A 21,628-nucleotide genomic window follows, 5' to 3' on the forward strand; every position below is an offset into this window, starting at 1 on the left:
GAAGGAGGCTAAGGAGTCACACTTTTTGATGTTTGTTGGAAGGGCATTCCACATTTTGATGGCATAACAGTAGAACGAATTTAAACCCATGTTTGTGCCGAATCTGGGTTGAACGAGATCAGTGATGTTCCCTCTGGTGTTGTGCCTGTGTGTGTCTCTCACGTTACTGAAGTCATTTGACAGGTACATGGGCACTGATTCCTTGAGTATCTTGAAGACCAGCCCATTAAACGTTGCTGTACACTGTCCTCTACCCTGAGCCTAGACCCTGTCCTCTACCCTGTCCTAGACTTTGTCAGAACTTTTTGATTTAAAGGACCTGTAAGGGTCCATTTGGAACCCCCTCAAGGAACCCTGGGGGTCTGGACCCCACTTTGACGACCACTGCATTAGTCGAATCAATCATATTCAATTGATTCGACTAATGCAATATATTTTTATATTTGTATATTGTTATACTGCTGTCTCTTTTTATATTATGTGATGTATTTTCTTTTTATATGGACCCACGGGTCTGGAATAAAGATAATATATATATTTTACCAATCTGTAAAACTGTGTTAACTGCATATAATCATGCAGAGACCAGCCTTTTCTAATCTTGATTTCACAATGGTTCCTGGCAATTGACAGAATTAAAAGTTTATATCTAGAGTTTACAAGATGTGTATCACTGAAAAAAGAAGTCTTGGTCAACTAAGATCAAACTGACTGATTGATTGACTATGAAGGGACATCCCTTGTGAAATGTGCACCTTAACATCAATACCCCTGTTATGTTTGCACATATTAGTATGAGGAATTAACGGCAAACACAAGATTTGCGTTTTAAAGGATTTATAAGAAATACAAATATTGTGAACTATGAATGAGTAAAAAAAAAATACAATATGTAAATGGTCTCACCTGTTGATGTTGCTGCCTTCTTTAAGTCTCTCCCCCGCAGCGCCGGTCTTGGACACACGTTCACTTCCAGCCAGGTCCACCAGGCTCAGCTTACTCACCTTCTCCCCAGAATTCTAGAAACCAAGATTAAGACCCATTAAGATCGAGAATGAGATTGCACTTTATTGATTCTGCATGGGGGAATTCAGCCATCAGAGCAGCCAAGATGCATAAGGGTGGAACATAGAGTAAAAGCCCAAGAAAACACAGAAGAATCTGATTATAAAACACCCCCCCCACACATGGCTTCTCTGATGTACATGAAGTCACCAGCCACTTCTTTTCAGACATTGGCGCAAGTGCCATGACCCTGAACAACCAGTAGGAGTCGCTGGTGCAGCGACAAGAACATACTCCCCAGGCAGCTTTCCTGCTGTGAATGCTGCCAATCGTGTTCGGGCTGGCCAAGCCTGACACACCGCTCTGCCGTTGGGGGGCGAGGGTTTGTTAATGATTACTTTTTTAATTAATTGAGAAGCATGTTTTTTTATAATCTTTTGAAAATGTTTATATCAACGAATCAACAACAAATTAAATTCAAATTGATTTTTATAATCAACTAAATCAATTAGTCGGATTATCCACTTAATCCCTATTTTACACTTTGTCATATGACAGTGTCACGCAAAAATAACAAAATAGCAGGTCTATCAGTTTAGATTGTCCCACTAATAAATTATGAAAAATAATCAATTTTAATAAATTTTTATTAAAATTGATTATTTTTCATAATTTATTAGTTCACTTAACTGCACCCGAACTTACAACGTAATAATACAGTATACATGCTTCCTGGGTGAGCACCAGGGTGCGCTGAGGAGAGTGATTATCCTCCAATAATTTCGACAAAGCTCTGTGGCGGTGGTGAGGCCAAAATCTGTTCTGCCCGGTTCTCCTCAGTGGCTGGAGCAATTGATCTGAATTTGCACACAGCCATTGACCATTACCATGTGCACGGAACAGCTAAGCCCGTTTTTCGCTTTCCCCAAATGTCAGCTGTTTATTATCGTTTTTGTGTTCGTTGGCTCCCGGGTTGCCAGATCATGTGCGCATATCCCCCCACGGGTATGAACTATATAATCAATATTTGGCAGTGATAGTGAGTGCAGGAGGAAGGACTGACCCCAGACCGGAGGTCGAAGAGCGTTTGTGTGACGATGATGCTGAAGACGGCGTGAGACCGACTGCTCTCCTCATTCATGTTGGTGGCTGCAACCGTCCGCGACTTGTTCCCTTCTGACATCAACACCTCGATGTCCTTCAGAGGATGAGAGAGAGAGAGAGGAGAGAGAGAAAGAGACAGAGAGAGAGAGAGAGAGAGAGAGAGAGAGAGAGAGAGAGAGAGAGAAAAGGACATATAAATAGACAGATAGATAGATAGATAGATCGACAGACAGACAGACAGACAGACAGACAGACAGGCAGGCAGGCAGACAGGCAGGCAGACAGGCAGACAGACATGCAGACAGACAAAGAGAGAGAAAGACAGACAGACAGACAGACAGACAGACAGACAGACAGACAGACAGACAGACAGACAGACCATTCATTAATTCAAACTAACAAACAAACAAACTAAACAGAGATGGGAGAGGGAGATTCATTCGTACACCTTTGTTCGTGACAGAGTACGTGTGTTTTTGTGTGCAAGCGTAAGCGCACAGTCTCGCAAGCGCCAGAACAATGAGCGCATGAGCACGGGCACAACGCGCACACGTCTCTGGGTGTAGGCTAAAGTTGCAAATGGGTCAGTACTCAGTACTATAACAACAAAGGCCGGCAGTATTCACAGATGGCTGCGTGCCATGTGATTCGGCTGGGCCACAGCGGGCAGTGGAGCTGAGGCTATCGCCGGGCTGTGGCTATGGGAAACACACTGCGCTAATAATCAGCAGGGGAAAGACAAACGGGGTGGGGACGTCCAAACTTAATTAAGGAAGGCCCTGCCAAGACTTGGCATGGCTACGCAAAAAAAAACATGACTATATCACACGTCAAGACCGTGTGTGTGTGTGTGTGTGTGTGTGTGTGTGTGTGTGTGTGTGTGTGTGTGTGTGTGTGTGTGTGTGTGTGTGTGTGTGTGTGTGTGTGTGTCACTGGAGTTCCTGGACACTGAAGTGTTTTCTTTCTTTAATTCCAGCCATGAATCAGCAACGGATGTGATAGTCGTGTAAATATGAAGGATGCTATGGACGGACTAATGCAGCGAATACATTTCCTGAGAGTGTGAGAATGTTTCGGTGCTGCGGTGAGGTATGCTGGGTGGGTTCAGTTGGGCTTATGACGCTGTACTGTGGTAATAGAAGGGCGTGGACATACCTCAAAGCCTGTCACAGCCAGCTGAGACAGACCGTCCACATATGGACCCAGGACTTTGTGCTCTCGTACTTTCAGAGACTGCCGGCTCCTAGGAAGCAGGAGATAAACAACACGCTTTAGTATGAGAAGAGGAAGGAGATGACATAGAAGAAACAGAGTGCAGAAATGCTGAATTTCTCAAAACAAATGTACAGAAAGAATAAATGTACTTTACACCACTGCGGGGCCCAGGGCTCTATACTAGGTCTGCGTCTTTTTACTCTCCACCAAATCTACTTGTGTTGTGAGCTTTTAGATCTGCTATTTTTGCTGAATGTTTGCCCCAGAATGGTGATGCTAGGGATCATATGGTTAAGCCCTATATACTTCATTGTGCAACAAACAGCAAAAATAGCAGATCTACAATCTCACAGCGCTAGTGTGATTTGAGCTTTCGTTTTCACCTATAAAGTTTTCTTGCCTATAATGACATGCCCAAAATGGTGGTTGAAAAAGTGGTTAAAGAAAAGGTGAGAGATGATTACAAGTCATACTGTTCAAACAGTTCTGTTCCTAAACATGTACATGACCGAAATTAAAGGGTCTACACCATGAATTTTAACTTTTTCTTCATTTTTGTGTGTTTTTGGTCTCCCCCACCTCTCTTCTGTTCCAACAAATACCCGACTTCGAGCATGCAGGCTTTCCTAGGCTATCTGTGGTTTTTATGTAAATTGGTCTGAAAACAGTCCGTCAGATTTGTTCCCCCACCCTACGTCACGTCTGGGAACAATTCCTCCCGTTTTTCAGTTCTAACCACAAAAAAAAAATCCAAAAAAAAAAAAAGATTTTTTTTTTTCATTTTTATTTTTTTTTAAATTTTGTCTTATATATTTTTTATTTTTTTTCCACACAGAACCAGGACATAACATGCATACAAACTGGCTCAATAGCGCCCCGTGCCAAACAGGACAATGTGGTATTGCAGGTGAAAGTGCTTTATAAGCCAGAGAGAAGTTAGTTGGAATGAGTATATCTGAGGCTTGATTTAGGCTCAAACCTTTTGAAAAACGTTTGAGGGACATAAACAATATGATATCAAATATTATTATTATTTTTTAAATTCATGGTGTAGCTCCTTTAACAATGACTTTCAAGTAGCATTAGCTAGCATTGCTAGAGCAATTGTGAATTTGAGATTTCTCTCAGATTCGCATTAAGTACTTGTAGCGTTTGAGTAACTTAATGGCTTATGCTGGCTATTATTTCTGATTATGGAGGCGAATGGAGTTACTTGTTTTGAACAATAAGAGAAACATTACATTGACGTCAATGAGCCTGCTATTAAATGTCTGCAGGATATGCGGGGGTCATGTTCCCAAAAACAAAATGTTTTTGTCCACAGATGTAACATGATTAGTGATCAAATGGCTTCAAATAGGCTTCTTAAAAGACTCCTTGCCTTCAAAAAACACAATGGCAACCTTTAAGAGAATGGCTTTGGGTTGCTGTTTTAGCTCAGGTTTTCTCAGATGAAATTTCATATTTTTGATTGAGCTCTAGAATGTTGTCCAGTTGGAAAACATTATACAGCATACTGCATACTTGAATGGAGGTCAGGCGTGCGTTTCACTAGATCATACATGGGCAAATGGCGGCCCGGAAGCCACATGCGGCCCCCACCTTCAGTTAACGCGGCCCGCATGTTAATATGGGAATACTGATATATTATTGATTTCAGCTGTTACAATTGCAAACATGACCCGCTTTAATTACTTCAGTCTATAACTAGCATTCAAATTCTATTGTCTTTTTTATGTCCAATGTATTTGTATTTAAATTCATAAAGTTAACATAAGTATAACTAAATGCATTTGAAATTAAATAAAAATGTTACTTTACAGGATTCCAATTAAAAAATAGCACAAAAAGAAAAATCAGGATAACAATTCAAAAATAGCAAAAATAGCAGATCTACAAGCTCAAAAGCTTGTAGATCGGCTATTTTTGCTACTTTTGTGTGACAAAGAATGGTGAAGTACAGCATTAATTAACAAAAAAAAAGGTAAAATGTGGAGATAAGAGGTGTCTGCCCGACAATATATGCAATGTGGCCCTCTGGAGTGAGTGTGGAAATATAGTGGCCCTCTCCATCTTCAAAGTTGCCCACCCCTGCACTAGATGGTGCAGGCGGGTCCACTGAAGCTGAACTAGGGCTGTCACGATTACAAATTTAAGTCGACGATGAATTGTCACATAAATAATCGCGATTAACGATTTAATTGTGTTTTGGGAATTGAACATTGAAACATGAATACATTATTATTATTATTTTGTGCTTCATAATCACAAACTGCACAGGGCAGATATGACAAGTAACTTAAATATACAAAGAAATGACTGACACATTTCATAATTTTATATCAAAAATGTTTTGAAATAGCAGAAATAGCTGATCTACACGCTTACAACAAACTTTGTGACGTGTTGTAAGCTTGTAATCAGCTATTTCTGCTATTTTTGGAACATGTTTCAACATGGAAACGATTATGACGATTATGCAAAACTACACCATACCCGTGGGGGGATATGCGCACATGGTCTGGCAACCCGGGAGCCAGCGAACACAAAAACGCTAATAATTTTTGGCCTCACCACTACACCACGCACCAATACAGAGGTTTGTCAAATTATAGGAGGATTAATCGCGGTTATCTCAAATAATTGCGATTAGGCGATTATGTAATAATTGTGACAGGCCTATTAGTCAGCTGTCCTGGACAAATCCCATAGATCAGTTGACACTTGACAGTCAACTTAGCACACTCCAGGCCTGTGGATTCACTAACACTGGCAAAGCCCAAGTTCACAGCTCTAGCACGACGTCCAAAGCAATCTGCCTCCCACCGGCCGCAAAACGGGGCACGACAGCTATGCGAAGATCACAGACAATAACGCACATGTGGTGGAGCTAAGTAGTGACAGAGGGATTGTTTTGCTATTATATGCAAGTAAGGCAAGTAGCAGTGCAGGCCCTGGAAGCAATCTACACAGGCTCAAAGTCACAGAAAGACAGAGAAACGCGGGGGCCCGGTTATATAACCCTTTAAGACCTGAGGTGATTCTTTAAAATGTTTTCTAAATCCTAACATTTTTTTGAAAAAAAAAAAAAAAAAAAATGTCACGATTTTTCAAAAATAGCAGATATACAAGCTCATAGCGCGGCACTCGGTGCCGCGCTATGAGCTTGTATATCTGCTATTTTTGAATAGCCAAAGAAATCTAAAGTGACACAGATGCGTTCCAGGTCTTAATGGGATAAGCCAGAGGAAGCAGCCATCGAGATGCGTCTGGCTGCATCTTCAGACATCTGCAGCCAGCGCAGCACAGAGCGCTCCACTGTAGTCCCTCTCTGGGGCTCCCCTCAAAGGCCACGCTGACCGCCTCCTCTGCACTGAGCTCCACTAACAGATGTCCCTGAAACACGCTCTTTCAACCGCCGGCCCTTCCCCTCCGCAGTCCGTCTGCCGTGCCAAGCCACATCAGACCATGACGAGGAAGAATGCGGCAGTGTCAGGGGGATGACACCGGGCACTGTTCGAGCAGGAAATGAATGGGCCGAGCTTCCTGTCCTCACGACGTTCTGCCGCCGACGTTTGCCCTTGCAAGCGGGGCTAGACACAACAGAGCGATGGACGGGGATGAAAACCAAGACAGAGAGAGAGAGCTCGGCGAAAGGAGTCGGGGGGTTCGGTATCGTAGATTGGGTAAATCGTAAAAAAAACAGAGAAAAGCAACGCCGCAGCTCGAGCACACAGTGCTTCTCGTGTAACTGGCCGGGTTTTGAACTGCGGGGTCATCACTGCACCCACAAGACTGAAGCACTGACAGCGTGTTCAGGTCAGACAAGGATACATATCCCACGTGCTTACTTAGGCTGTTGAAACACCATGGCTACATCTGTCAATATTATACACTTTGGGGGGGGGGGAGATGGAATACTTGTTTTGGATTCATTTCACCGTGACACGATGATACATCAATAACTGTAATACTGTTACAGCAAAATACAGCAAACTCGCTGTGGCGAGTGAGGTTAAGGGTCAGCCTGCGTGGGGGCGGGGGTGGGGGGTCACCTGTGAGCAATTAACCCTTCATATATCTGTGTTTGTGCAGGCTCTCCAGGGACCGGAAACAAAACCTCTGAACAGAGTTTGTTTTGAAAGTCTTTGGAGTTTCCTGATGGACTAATTTAGCCGATTTCTATGCACCAGTATTATGAGTTTAGGTTGGATATTTTCTGGATAACAGACTTCACTACTTTTCTGGGTGCAAACATTCTGTGAAAATACAGAGTCGCTGTCGGGTGGAAACCACGTAGGGTCCTATTTTGTATTATTTATAAAAGTGAAAATAGCCGATCTACAAACTCACAACGCAGCTTGTAGATCTGCTATTTTCACTACTTTTGTGCGACACTCTCATATGATGAAGTAGGGAATTAATTAAAAAGAAACTTGAAATATGGAGATACAAGGTTTCTGGCCAACTGCAACGATATATAGGTTTGAAGTGGTTAACTCCTCATGCTGCCAGCTGTGTCCTTACAAGGAAGAGACATAGAAATGCAGACACTCACCCTTTGGGGTCCAGCAAGTCACGGACCTTCTCATTGTAGATCTCCATAAAGGACACCTCCACTTTGAAGGAGTGGGCTTCGCTCTCCTCCCTGTGGACCCTCTCAAACAGGGCGCAGCACAGCCTGGGGATCAGACCAGGCTGCTCCCCGTTCCCCATCATGGAAAAGGACTTCCCTGAACCTGGAGACAAATACAACACATTTACAATAGAAATATTTCAGTCCATTTTGGTTTTATTTACATTCCTTCCTGTCTCTTAATTCCATCGGGAATTTAACCGGGGAAGTTACAATCATGGGGAGTGAAGCCAAACTGTAACAGTGACATTTTTGATTTATTGAAAATAACATCTGGAATATCAAGTTAGTTTATCAAACTGACTTTTGGCACCACTAGCGGCTGAACTCTAAAGCCTGATGCAGTGCACGATGGATACGACACGACGAGGTTTGCGACTAGTCACTGCATATGGAATTTGAATAAAGTTGGTTGAATTAAACCTCTTGCAAATGAGGTCCGTCCACCGCAAACACAGTCAGCTTGCAAAGTTCCGGTTAAACTTTCAAACTAGGCAGTGCTGATCAAATGTGAATCAAAATTCAGCAATGCCTATTTCTGACATATTGTAGTGTACTATTTACAGTAGCTCTAAAATGAGATAGTTTGTTACTTAGCCGCCATGCTAGATACGACGACTCAAAAACCAAACTTGTTTGCACGTTCATGTTTAAGGAGCAGAACAGCCTCGGAGCTGCTAGTGGGGCTTTGAGACTCGAGGGCCCTATCTTGCGGCCGCCTTACCCCTTGGCGCTACCCGCTACTGGTGAATTACGCACAAGGCCGCTGGCGCTGTCGCTAAACGGTATCTTATGGCCGCACTACCCGCTATCCATTATACCGACTCCGTTATTTGCCCCTGGAGGTGTGCCTGTGGGCGTGTTGTTGTGTTATCCTTAAAATTGCTATCTTGCCCACACATGTTTGGGAAAGCGCATAGCGGATTCTAAAACCACCGTTTGGTTGAGCACGCCTGCAATGGACATGTTGGGAGTCGGGCCAGGCGCACAACTTTCAGAGGTCTCCCTCACTCCTAATTCTCAATGAATCTTTGTGATTCAAATTTTCCTATAATCAGCAGGAGTGAGAGTGTCAATTCCTTGTGTCAATTGTGTTTATATAAAATGATAGTCTATTCAAAGTTCAAACACAAAGATTTGTGCTGTGCGGCCAGGACTTTTTCTTTTTACTGTGCCTTGACTCCAGGCAATGATGTCTGTATTCAACATAGAATTGTAAACATTTAAAAGATTTACATGTAGTGAAGTTAAAATGTAAGAATTACATTTGAAGTTAAGAGCTGATATACTGTACCATGTATGTGGGTTCTAAGTAATCAAAATCTTCATTTATGTATTATGTCATGTATAAAATCGGTTGAACCTCTCAGACAGGAAGTGTGATGAAAGAGCCATTCAGGGCGAGGAAGGATACATGGTGAGTGATTTGCCAGTGTGCTCTTCCTGTTCTGTAGGGCCAAGCTACTATGGAAGAGCCATCTGCAGACCACTGGGCTTGCAGATCTAATTTAGATCAGCATCTTAGGTTATTCTCCAAAAAAGGTATGCTGCACGATCTAATCAATTTCACAAACGGTTATAACAAATATGAAATGACATTTAAAATGTTAACTTGATATTCAATTACCTGTTTGTCCATAGGCAAATATGCAGGCATTGTATCCTTGGAATGCATTTTCAAGTATTCCCTCTCCAAGGCACTTGAACACCACCTCTTGACCTTAAAAGCAAAGAGTAAAAAAAAAACAGGGATTACGGTAAAAGAAATAAGCCCCTTTTACACAGCCTGTTCAAGGCAAGAATGCCGTTATACAGCCTCACAGTTCTGTATGGAAGGTACGGACACGGAATGGCGGGAATTGTTGTTCCGCCGTTAAGCCGACAGCAGAGGTAGTCACAGAGTCGAATTGACGTCTATATAAACGGGAGAGCTGGCCGGGGCGGGATAGGGGTGACATCTAACATCTGCGGTTTCTGCCTCGAACCACTCCCTTCTTCTCTTCAATTTCTCCTCCTACATATTTCTGATCACAAACCATTGCTCGCACACATCCACCACTGTAACGGTATGCTTCAACATATACTTTGCACAACAGTGATGCCCAGGTCCGTCAAAGTCTACCTGCACCCACCATCTAGAATTTGGGCCGCACACCTATGTCGCACCGCCGATCCGACCAAGATGTCTGGGTCATAGTGTCAGGCGCTTCGTCAGATACCCTTTGTAACCGACCCGTCTGTCTGTCCCTTTTGTGACCATAGCAGTCGGACCTGTGGCTCTGGACAACCGGATCTCTGCATTTGTCAGTCCTTGTCCCTTTTATGTCCATAAAGTATATGAAGATTGCTGATGTCATCAGTATATGCCCATATCTTACGGGCATGCCCCCTTTTGTGCCCATAATATGGAGTTGACTGATTTCTTTGCACCTGATGCCATAACAACACATCAATGTTAGACAACACGCTCCATATCTGCATTGGGAACTCCTTATATGGTTATGGCTGAGTCATAGTGACATGAGCGTGACGACGTGGACCGCCTGCCTGCTGCCGGCCGGCCCTCCCTTAAACCAATTTTTATACAAGATTTCAACTGCAACCACTGGACCTGCTTCAACGCATCTATTTTCATAATTCCTGATAGGCTGTCATTAAAGACAGACATAGTTTTCAATGGTAAAATACAAAGCTTTTATTATGTGAAAAAAAAGACCGAATCAGTCTTGACCTCACAGTAGCAACAAATAATAGATTTAAATAAGCTACAGTTACCCTAAATGAATAGTCCAAGCCTAAATAAACAATACAGAAATACATTTTATTAAATAAAATGCGCAGAATATTCTTAATTATTCAACAACAGCTGTCATCCCAAGTTGTGTGTGTGAGTTTGTGAGAGAGAAAGGGAGAGAGAGAGAGAAATTACAGTACATTATGAGTTTTTTTTTACTTTTGACAACAACTCAAAGGGTTAAACTCCAGCATGCTCTTCTTATTTGGAAAAGCTGTCTTTATGTCGCTCGTTGAAGTAAAATGCTTCAGTACCGAAGCTTCTGTAACTGTGGTCTGGTCCATAGATCTGCTATTTTCGGTGAAGCTATTTAGTGTATTGGGAAAAGAAGAGGGGGCCTAGTATAGACCCCTGGGGGTTTCCGGTCAATGAACTATATTGGGTTTAAGTGGTTAAAGGTGAGACGTCACCCGATGAAAAGTGATCTGATCAGTTGTCATAGTTGCAGTTAGTCCAAGTCAGCTCTTTGTGTCTTGTCTTTAAAAAAGCAAAGCCTTTATGGCAATCCGGTGGGATCTCTTAAAAAAGTAAGTACAGACAACATACTACTATGAATACAGACACACACACTAACACATAGAGACGTACTGTAAATAAGTTAAAGTTAACATACATAATGTCAGAGATGATTACGGTAACTATCAGATGTTTAATGAACATGAAAATGGCAAAACATGAAAAAACAAGAACTTCCGCTCTAATGCCCTTAACCTACTTATGATAATTAAAGCTTGTCTTCTCTCCTCTAAAATACAATAAAAAATGGACAAAGACTCCCAAACAAACGAAACAAAACAAAATTAAGAGAGCTGGGGGGGAGAGAGAGAGAGAGAGAGAGAGAGAGAGAGAGAGAGAAGGGGGGGGTTCATGAAAGGTGGCAGATTCCTGTGTGGTCATGTGGAAAGTGCTGGGCAGAGCGTGCAGAGAGATCTCTTGTGTTTTGCTCACTGTCATGCTCGTGGTGAATGGGGCAGCTGTTTAATGATCTAAATAAAGCTTCGGCGGCCCAGGCCCTTCAGGCGGCCCTCGGCTCAACAGATTGCCTCGTCTCTTCGGTGCCAACCACATACGGATCGGTTCATTTCCATCACAAAACTGGGCGAGGAGGCTACGACAAACGCGATGTATCGACAATGACTATGTAAATCTGCCACGTACTGGAGACAGGAGCAGTGACCTCGGCAGTGTTCTCTATATATCGTCGCTGTCGGGCAGAAACCTTGTATCTCCAATATTTCAACATGTTTTTTTTCACAGATTAATGCCCTACTTTGCCATACAAGAGTGTCACACAATAGGAGTGAAAATAGCCATGCGTTGTGAACTTGTAGATCTACTATTTGTCCTATTGTACAATGTTTTTAATAGATTAATACAAAAGGACACCCGGTTTTGGACATACAAGGTTTCCACCCGACAGCAACGATATATTATGTGTTGGAACACACTGTAACCCTTCAGTTTGGCGTAATTTATTATTAGCGAAGTGAAGTGTGTCTCAAGAACTCAAGTTCATGCATAGTGAAATGAACATGAAAGCACAAGTCCTCAAAAGGAGATGTAACCGTGACCAAAGTGTGCTATTTCTGTTGTTGCGACGTGTTATGTAATAGCCAATATGCACGTCAAATACCCCAATGGCTTGTATTATGACAAACCACTTCACCACCCGGGACAAAAGACACTGACTCGTTCATTCGTTTGAATTCGCTCACTCAACCCATAGAGACCTGGAACTGTGTCATTTTTAGATTTTAGCTAAAAAGCATTATTTTACACTTTGGGCTATTCAAAAATAGCAGATATACAAGCTCATAGCGCGGCACCGAGTGCCGCGCTACGAGCTTGTAGATCTGCTATTTTTGAAAAATTGTGAAAATGTGTGCAAATCTTTGAATATATATATTTTTAAAGCGAACATTTTTAACTCAAATCTTTGCTTCTGGGGGGTCCCTGGAACAAAATATTTTGATGTGGGTCTGCGGCCAAATACATATACTTTTGGGGGTCCTTGACGTGAAAAATATTGATATAGAAACATAGGTTTTTCAGAATACTGTTGAGATTTAGGAGACATGTATAATCGGCTTCAGGTCTCAATGGGTTAAGATGCAAATGCAGGCCTGTATGGTTCTTTTGCATGATGTAAGAACCACAGCTTTCCATGGAGCTGCAGCATACAGCGCTCACCTGGCAGCTTCCACACAAGCCTGAGACATGTCTGGAGTTCTTTAGCAACACTTGTGAGTGACTCACCGGCGTACTTGGGAACGTTGGACTCGTCCATAGACCAGAAGCAGTGGTCGAAGGCAAACACCTGCGCGAGACACAGAGAGAATGAGGGAGCTTAATAAACACACACACGTTTTTGTATACACACACCTGTCCAAGCATGTGCAGTCTAGCAAATGTTTGAGGGCAGACACCTTAGGCTAGGCTTATTGCACGTACTGTACGTCTGAGTTAGATGAACTCTCAACTAATCAGCGTTACGACTGATTTTGACTTTGTTGCACGCCAGTGTCGCACACCAAAAATAGCAGATCTATTTTTGGTCCGTGACATGGCGGGCAAACAAGTACAGTATGAAGGAACGTTCAAACAGAGCACTATATAGTTTTAAAAATCATTCTAACTCAAGTGGATGGCGAAGTCCACACCACAACTATAACAAAGACAAGGGTGGACGATATTATAGTTATGGTTATCGTTGGTGTGAACGGCCCTTAAATCAGGCATTAGAGATAATGGATTGTTGTTTGGACACTGTGGCATCACGGCTACCCGCACGGATCCACTGTCGGCCGGGGCTCTGTTTTGTCACGGCGGCGGGGACTCAAATGAAATCATAAATCAGGGTCAGCGCTCCCCAGTAGACATTCCAGCTCCCAGTGACCCCGGTCTCCAAGGCAACGGTTCTGGAGTTGTTCCTGGGAGTGGCGAGCAGAAGACTGGCCCTCAGCCCTGGTCCCTATAGGCCAGCCATTCCCAACCTGTGGGCCGGGCACCACTGGTGGGCCGTGAAGATATTGCAAAAGTATTTCTTTCCTTTAAAATCTTGAAAAGAAATAGCTTTCTTTGTGATACTGATAAATAGGAACTTAAAGTATACTACATTCCACTGGCCCACCCGTCTGACCAACTAACATGGCTGCCGTGTTAAGTGGTCACATGGGTGGGCCGTAAACGCTTTTGAGATTTTCAAGTGGGCCCTGATCCAGAGAAGGTTAGGAACCGCTGCTTATTGGCCTCCCGGTAGACACAGAGCCCTCGTGGCATGCATGTGATCTAAGCTATGGCTGAATGCATGGCACAGGAAGGATTCTCCCAGGGAGAGCGAATAGTGCTGTTTACTAAGCTCTGCTATTCTATGTGTAGATCTGTGTGAACTTATAATGAATGCATCACAGTTGAGTTCCTCCCTCGATATGGATGTATTCTGAGAACACTCTTCACACGCACTCCTGCTCCTGCTGCTTAACATCAACCGTGTGTACAGTATCGTATAGAAGTATCGTGTTTCCCGAACAGTAGGTCGGAAAATAGCAGATCCACAAGCCTGCAACGCAGCGCAAAGCAACATGTTGTGAGCTTCCAGATCTGCTATTATCACTAGTTTGGGTCCCGGGTCAATGTCTAATTTCTCTTTTGGGTCTTGAGCTAAAATGTTTTGGAACCACTGACACAAGACCTACCTTACTTATTTTAGATAAGCTAGTTTTATTTGATAGTCTTCCCTTCCACTGGCTATATGTATTCTACAGGCTCACAACGTATCACGATGCGACATGTAAATCAGGTATTTCCCGCCATTTTAGAAAAAATCGGAAACGTTTTAAACATTTTCGCCTGGTATGACATGCCCAAAATAGGGACGCCAGGTTAAAAGCAGTTAAAATGTGTCTTTGTCAGCCAGAGTCTTTGTACTCTACATGTTGCAAACTCTCTTTTCTGTTCTTCTCAATGGACACAGGAATAGTATAACATGCAAATTGGCATTTTGCATCAACTCAGCCACATCCGATTTCAAAGCTCATCTCTAAAATGCTGAAGGAATGGTGCTGCATTGCAAGCACAGCACATCTGCACACGTTGCAGCCAATTGGCAGCCGGTGAGATGCTGTGCCGCCAGAGCTGAGTTCCCCTGGTGAATGTCTAACCCAAAATGATTGAACTGTTTTCTAATGGTAGTAAAGGGCACCGGCTAGGGCACAGCTTTTAAAAGTAGGGGCCGCGGCCCCCCCGGGGGACCACCAGGGGGGCCAATTGGAAGGGAGAGGGGGGAAAAATTGCTTGGTTATTTATAGCAGTAGTTCTCAGACTTTTTCGTGCCAAGGACCCCCAAATTGATACATATTTGGCAACGGACCCCTATCTGAAAATGTGTTGTGCCAGGGACCCCCCAGAAGAAGCTTGTATATGTGCTATTTTTGAATAGCCAACGTATAAAATATGGATAAAAGGGGTTCAAATGATTGTGATGCTGTATTTTTAGCTGGGGACCCCCTGGAACCCCCTCAAGGACCCCTGGGGGTCCCCGGAAAATACTTTGAGAACCACAGATTTATAGACTGGCTATGTTCGCTATTTTCGTTTTCTTTTTTCTTTTCATTTGGCAATAGGGGGGAGGGGGCACAGCCAGAGGCTATGGCTATTTGGGGGTCCTTGGCATGGAGAAGTTTGGGGACCTGCAGCTAGTGCACAGTCAGCATGGGAAGGCCTGAGATCATTGAGTGCTTTGAAAGCAAGACCCCCTCATGTCACTTCAGACAAGTGAGTGGGTGCCATTCAAGGGAACAAAAGTGCCATCATTCTCAATTAGGGCTGGCTTAGTAACTATGAGGGGCTTAACTCTCCTCCTGGTCAGCCTCTCTGCGGCAAAACTGCAAATTATTCTTGATTGGACAATCCTGATTAATCAGTAGCCACAATTAACCACTTAAACCCCATTTGCCGGAGTCCATAAGGGCTCAATAGTAGTGTCTTTTCTGTTTTCTGTTATTGTGAGGAAAGCTTTCGCGTTGTGAGCTTTCCCCACAATACCGATGCTGGGATTTAAGTGGTTAATGATGAAGGTGCGTTCTAAAGCACAGTCTGTCCAAGACCTGGGATTAAAACAGCTTGGACGTGATGACAGGGACAGATAGGGCAGTGGTTCTCAAAGTGGGGTCCAGGGACCCCCAGTCCCCAGCAAAATGTGTTAATATAGTATCAAAATCAGGGTTAACTACTTTAACCCTAGTACATCGGCTAGTTGAAAATAGGTGATCTACAAGCTTCTTGAAAAAGTTTTTTTTTGGGTGAACTATTCTTTTACCTTTTCAATAGATTTGAAACATTTGAACTCCATCTTGTATCTTGTATCTGTACACTGAATCTTGTATGGGGGTCCCTGGCACGAAATATTTTAAGACGGAGGTCCGCAGACAAATACACATGAATTTGGGGGTTCTTAACACAAAAACATGTAAGAACCACAGTTTTAGGGCTTAGCAGACACCCACGTGTTCCTCTGCTACAGTACAGTATACGGCTGAAGCTGTATAGTGAATATGTATGAATAATAGTTGGAGGTTCTCGGACCCCCGGGGACCCCCACCAGCTCGTGGCCAGCGACTAGTGTTTCCCAGTCGGTCGGCCCCCATACGGGCTGAGCACAAAACCCCCGTCCGTCGCTGCGTGTGTGCGAATCCTGGCCATCTCTGAGCCAGTCGTCAAGGGGGGACGTGGGGGTGCACTCAACAATGCAGCCTTGAATGCGCACGCACGCACGCACGCACACACACACACACACACACACACACACACACACACACACACACACACACACACACACACACACACACACACACACACACACACACACACACACACACACACACACACACACACACACACACACACACACACACACACACACACACACACACAGTGTCTATGCTCATCCCTCTCTCATTGTGGGGCCTTTTGTGGGGACATTTCACTAGATTCTCGCTGCTCTGACACGTTCACACGGACGTCCATCCGGCTCCTGCAGTGCTGACTGACCTAACAACCAAAGCCCTCTCCATCACGTCCCTGGAGACGGTGCCCTCACCCCTGGCCTGGTCTGCTGTGCTGCACAGGGGACTCCGTGGGTGGGGTGGGGGGTGTTGGGTGCAGTCAGTAGAGCTGCATTGACCCAGTGATGCACTGACTGCAGTGTCTGGCTGTGTCAAGGACCCCTCAAATTGGTATGTATTATTTGGCCGCGCACTCCCCCATCTGAAAAGGTTTTTGTGCCAGGGACCCCCAGAAGAGAGGATTTATGAAAAAAAAACTATTCAAGATTATTAATTTTCGATATTTTTCGGCACTAAGAGGCGCGCTGTGAGCTTGTAGATCTGCTATATTTTTTAACATATACATGGATAAAGTGGTTAAAATGACTGTGATGCTATATTAACTACTTTTGCTACCGGACCCCACTTTAATAACCACTGCTGTAGACGACTACGGTAGTTACGTTAGGCCTGATTTATACTTGGGCACGCATCGTGTCATGCGCAAGGAATAGGCAATCTATAAGCGCTGCGACCCGTTGTGAGCTTGTACGTCGGCTATGTTCAGTGAGCGACACCTGCAACCAAACTACGCGTATATGTCTCACCCTTTAGAGCAGCTCTGCTGTCGGACTGCTCACTGTTCATTTAGAGATAGGTACGTATACATAGAAAAGAAGTTCCCTGGGAAAGTGGACAACGCTGTGTTTACCGAGCCCTAAACGGTCTGTGTGCTCTGTGGATCCATTGCAATAACCAGTGCTGTATGGAGGACTGGTTACACTGCAAATATAACGGACAGTTTCTGTTGACTCTGCACAGGGTCGGTGATGTATTGCTAGGCAGTGTTGCCAGATTTTGCGTGAAACAAGCAACCAGGTCTATGAAAACTAGACGAAAAAGAAGCGACTAGGGAGGCCACATGAGCACTTTAAAGGGATAGTTCACCCCCAATTCTTTTTTTTCTATCGGTTACTCACCCCATTGAGCCTTGAATTCATGGAGATGTTTTGTTTATGTCGCATTCCTAAGCCAATAATTTGATGAGTCTCCATTGAGTCTCCTACCGGAGACTTTGTTTTTTGTAACTGTGTTCCATCATTGCGTGCAAATAAATGTATGCACATGCAGTAGATAAATGAACTGAATGAATCACATACCTTTGTTTGTTTCCTGCTGCATGGGACCAGCACCGATTGCAGTGGTGATAGAGCGTGGGAAATGAACAACAGATAGAGAGAAAGAGAGACAAACAGACAGGAGGGAGAGAGAGAGAGACAGACAGTGAGGGAGACAGAGGGATAGACACACAAACACACAGAAGACATTGTTAGCATTAAAATAACTTCATATAATGTATTTACCGGTACGCATTAATATAATGTCACAGTCAGAACAGCTGTACATGTCTTCTCACAAAGGAAACTCCTCATAATACTCTTTGGACACAAATGGCTTCCAGCTAAAACACTAATATTGTGTGGGCTTAATTTTAAACATTTCTGCAGAAAACTATTTGGGCCATTTGGGAAGACTTCGCCCCACAGAAAACTATGACAATAGTAAGAAAGACAGTGGGACCTCCTGGTGCGGTCCCTTCATTCATCCCTGTCTCTTCATTCATTCATTCATTCATTCATTTCCACACTGTGGCATTTCCTGGTTAGGGGCAGGTTGCTGTTATTGGGTTCATAATTGGGCCAGTGGAGCGCGAGGAAGGGAAGAGATTTAGGATTCAATGTCCCACTGCCTCTGTTGGGTAAACAGGCTCGGTGCCTGTGTACTTAGCCCAGAGAGGGGAGGCCCCCGAACCCAGCAGCATTACCTCAGCACTCCACTCCAGTCCACACAACACACAGTACCCACTGCCAGAGCCCAGGACAAAAGAATGTGAGGCCTAAGTCATGCGGATCTCCTTTCCAAAATGTGGAGCAAGATGTCTACAGCACACACTGTGCGATTTTGGCCATCTTTATCTGTGGAAGGTGTTAACACCGGCTGAGTCCGTTTGACGCAGTCACTGAACAAATGCAACCCAGGTCCAAGGCTGTCACGATTACACATTTAAGTTGACGATTAATTGTCACTCAAATAATTGCGATTAACGATTTAATTGTGTGTTTGGTGTTGAACATTGCACTGGGCAGATAAAACAAATAACTGAAATGTATGTGTGTGTGTATACTGTATATAGAAACTAGACGCGTCGCAATTGGCAATTGCAAAGTGTGGTTGCGCAAACGCCGGTCGGGACTCGAGCAATACGCCGGGAGGAATACCGTCGGAGACTGCGCCAATTACATTTTCACGTCACTCCTGAGATCGCCTGCGTTTCATTTTGAGAGGATTGATCCCCCAAAATGCATGTTTTTGCATCAAACGGTTACATTTTGTGCATTTGTGGCGCCCCCTATGGATCAAAGTGGAAATGCTTTTGGGGATTGGTTTAGTATACCACCCTTGACATGTGATTCAAATTTGGGATTGACCGGACGTTTCGTTCGTGATTTTTGGCATTTTTTGTCAAACGGCCCCTCCCGCTAACTTTGGAAGCCATTTACGGACGAAAGGTACGGACTATCAAAATTCCGCTTGGATAGGTTTATCGCATGGGTCCATAGATCACGTGTACCGATTTGTGTGAGATTTGGAAAATAATTGAAGGAAAAGGAGCAAAAAGTGTGTTTTGAAGAAAATTAAAAATGGCGGAAAATCTATCCTGACGCAAATGGGCGTGGCCTATATGGGAAGATGCGTCGTGAGTCAAGGAGGGAAAAATAAATTTTGATTTTACGACCTACGGTTCAAGAGTTATAGGCCAAAAGGTAAAGGGGGCTGTTATAGCGCCACCATGTGGCCGACTGGTGTGATTATTTTTTTTATAATTTTTTAAAAAACTATTAACCTCCACTCCAAGTTTTTTAACTGTAGCCTTTACGGTTTCCGAGAAAAAAATACTTGAATGGGAGTTTTTGCAATTCCCATTAAAGTGGATGGGGAAATTTAATGCACTAATAAATCAATATCAAAAAATCTATCCTGACGCAAATGGGCGTGGCCTATATGGGGAGATGCGTCGTGACCCAAGGAATCCAGGTGAAAAGAAATTTTGATTTTAGGACCTACGGTTCAAGAGTTACGGGCCAAAACGTAAAGGGGGCTGTTATAGCGCCACCATGAGGCCGAATGGTGTGATATTTTTGTAAGTAATTTCGGACTTAATTATGAATTTTCCCTCCAAATCTGATAACTCTAGCTCTTAAGGTTTCTGAGAAAAAAATACTTGAATTTGAGTTTTTTCACTTTTACATTAAAGTGGATGGGGCAATTTAATGCACTAATAAATTAATATCAATTAAACTATTCAACCAATCTCTTAGCAAAATACAAGCACACGATTCCCGATTTAGACGGTCATTTTGATATATGGCACGACATTGGGGGATAAAAACTGTGGGAGGAGATGCGGTTTGAAATAAAGTTTATCTTGAAGTGGAATAAAGTGTATAGAGTACTATAGTCTGGTTGCCCTGTTAGGGCAACCACACTAATTATTGACATATTTAAAAAAAATATATTCATGTAAAAATAGCAGAAATAGCTGATATTGATGCGTTGTAAGCTATAAGTGATGCTATTTCTGCTTTTAAATAAAGCAGAAATAGCTGATCTACAAGCTTACAACACGTCACGAAGTGACGCGTTGTAAGCTTGTAGATCAGCTATTTCTGTTTTATTTAATATTTGAAAATGTGTGAAAATGTTTCAGCATTGAAACGATTATGACGATTATGCAAAGATAATTGCGATTATCTCAAATAATTGCAATTAGACGATTATGTAATAATTGTGACAGGCCTACCCAGGTCATGACTCTACGGTTCGGATCGTAGTCAGCTGTCCTTGACCCTGTCACACTGAACGACCCCAGACAGTTAATAATCATACACAAAGAACGTGTTTTGCCCACAATGTGAAAATGATGTCTGGGACGCAGCCGTGTAAGATGGCCAAGATCACATTGGTGTTATGGCTGCTCAGGCAGTTATTGCACAGATCAAGCTGTGGTTTGTGTCAAGTGCAATCGTGGGTTCAAGCCCAGCTCTCGAACCACTGCTGCATGTCATCCCTCTTCTCTGTCTCTCTTTACTGTGTGGTTTATACAAAAAAGTTTAAACCATGAGAGAGTATGTGCTACATTTTCATTTATGTTTACTGTAAGTCCTTATGTGGCTGGAACACAGGCTTTGCTGCAGGTGATAACCATCTGTATGGGCTATTCAACAACAACCATAATTGAACAACAATCTTTGTCAACTCTTTGACAAAGACTACAGTTTATCACTTTCTAAGCCTGCTGTTCAATTGCCTGTTTCTGTGTCTGCTCACATTACACAGCAATCTACCCAATAGATTTTGTGATATCTTGAGTGCAATTGGAAATTCTGAGCTAATGGTGGCGCTAGAGGAAAGGCCATGGGGTCAACAACGTCTGTAAGGTTTATGTGTGTGTGTGTGTGTGTGTGTGTGTGTGTGTGTGTGTGTGTGTGTGTGTGTGTGTGTGTGTGTGTGTGTGTGTGTGTGTGTGTGTGTGTGTGTGTGTGTGTGTGTGTGTGCGCGTGCGCGTGCGTATTTGACTGTTGTGCAGGTCCAATTCAGTAGTCAGAAAATGCACAACTCACAATCTAACAACCCACTCTTGGGTCCAAAACACTGATTTGGACTGTAATGCCTGCCACAAATGCAGGACGTGTTGTATAACATTTGTGGGAGATAGATTTTTTTTTTAAATAATATTTTAGGTGAAAATACCATAAAACAGGAACCCCTTCA

General features: G+C 43.4%; 1 protein-coding gene across 8 annotated transcripts in view; it reads right to left on the reverse strand.

Annotated features, from left to right (window-relative positions):
* The window catches only part of kif13a (kinesin family member 13A), an 80,919-nt gene that overhangs the window by 41,555 nt on the left and 17,736 nt on the right, over positions 1-21,628 (reverse strand). For 5 of the 8 annotated variants that reach the window (XM_084053761.1, XM_084053762.1, XM_084053760.1 and 2 more), the window contains exons 3-9: positions 17,956-17,971; positions 13,011-13,071; positions 9,588-9,680; positions 7,883-8,063; positions 3,265-3,352; positions 2,069-2,203; positions 907-1,019 (exon numbers count right to left, since the gene is read on the reverse strand). In XM_084053761.1, the coding sequence (XP_083909887.1) occupies positions 907-1,019; positions 2,069-2,203; positions 3,265-3,352; positions 7,883-8,063; positions 9,588-9,680; positions 13,011-13,071; positions 17,956-17,971 (687 nt within the window). Of the gene's footprint in view, positions 1-906; positions 1,020-2,068; positions 2,204-3,264; positions 3,353-7,882; positions 8,064-9,587; positions 9,681-13,010; positions 13,072-17,955; positions 17,972-21,628 lie in introns of those variants that run through there. The other 3 variants (XM_084053765.1, XM_084053764.1, XM_084053763.1) reach the window with 2 other exon arrangements.

Source organism: Gymnoscopelus microlampas, assembly GCF_963454915.1.
Source record: "Gymnoscopelus microlampas genome assembly, chromosome: 3".
Lineage (NCBI taxonomy): Eukaryota > Metazoa > Chordata > Actinopteri > Myctophiformes > Myctophidae > Gymnoscopelus > Gymnoscopelus microlampas.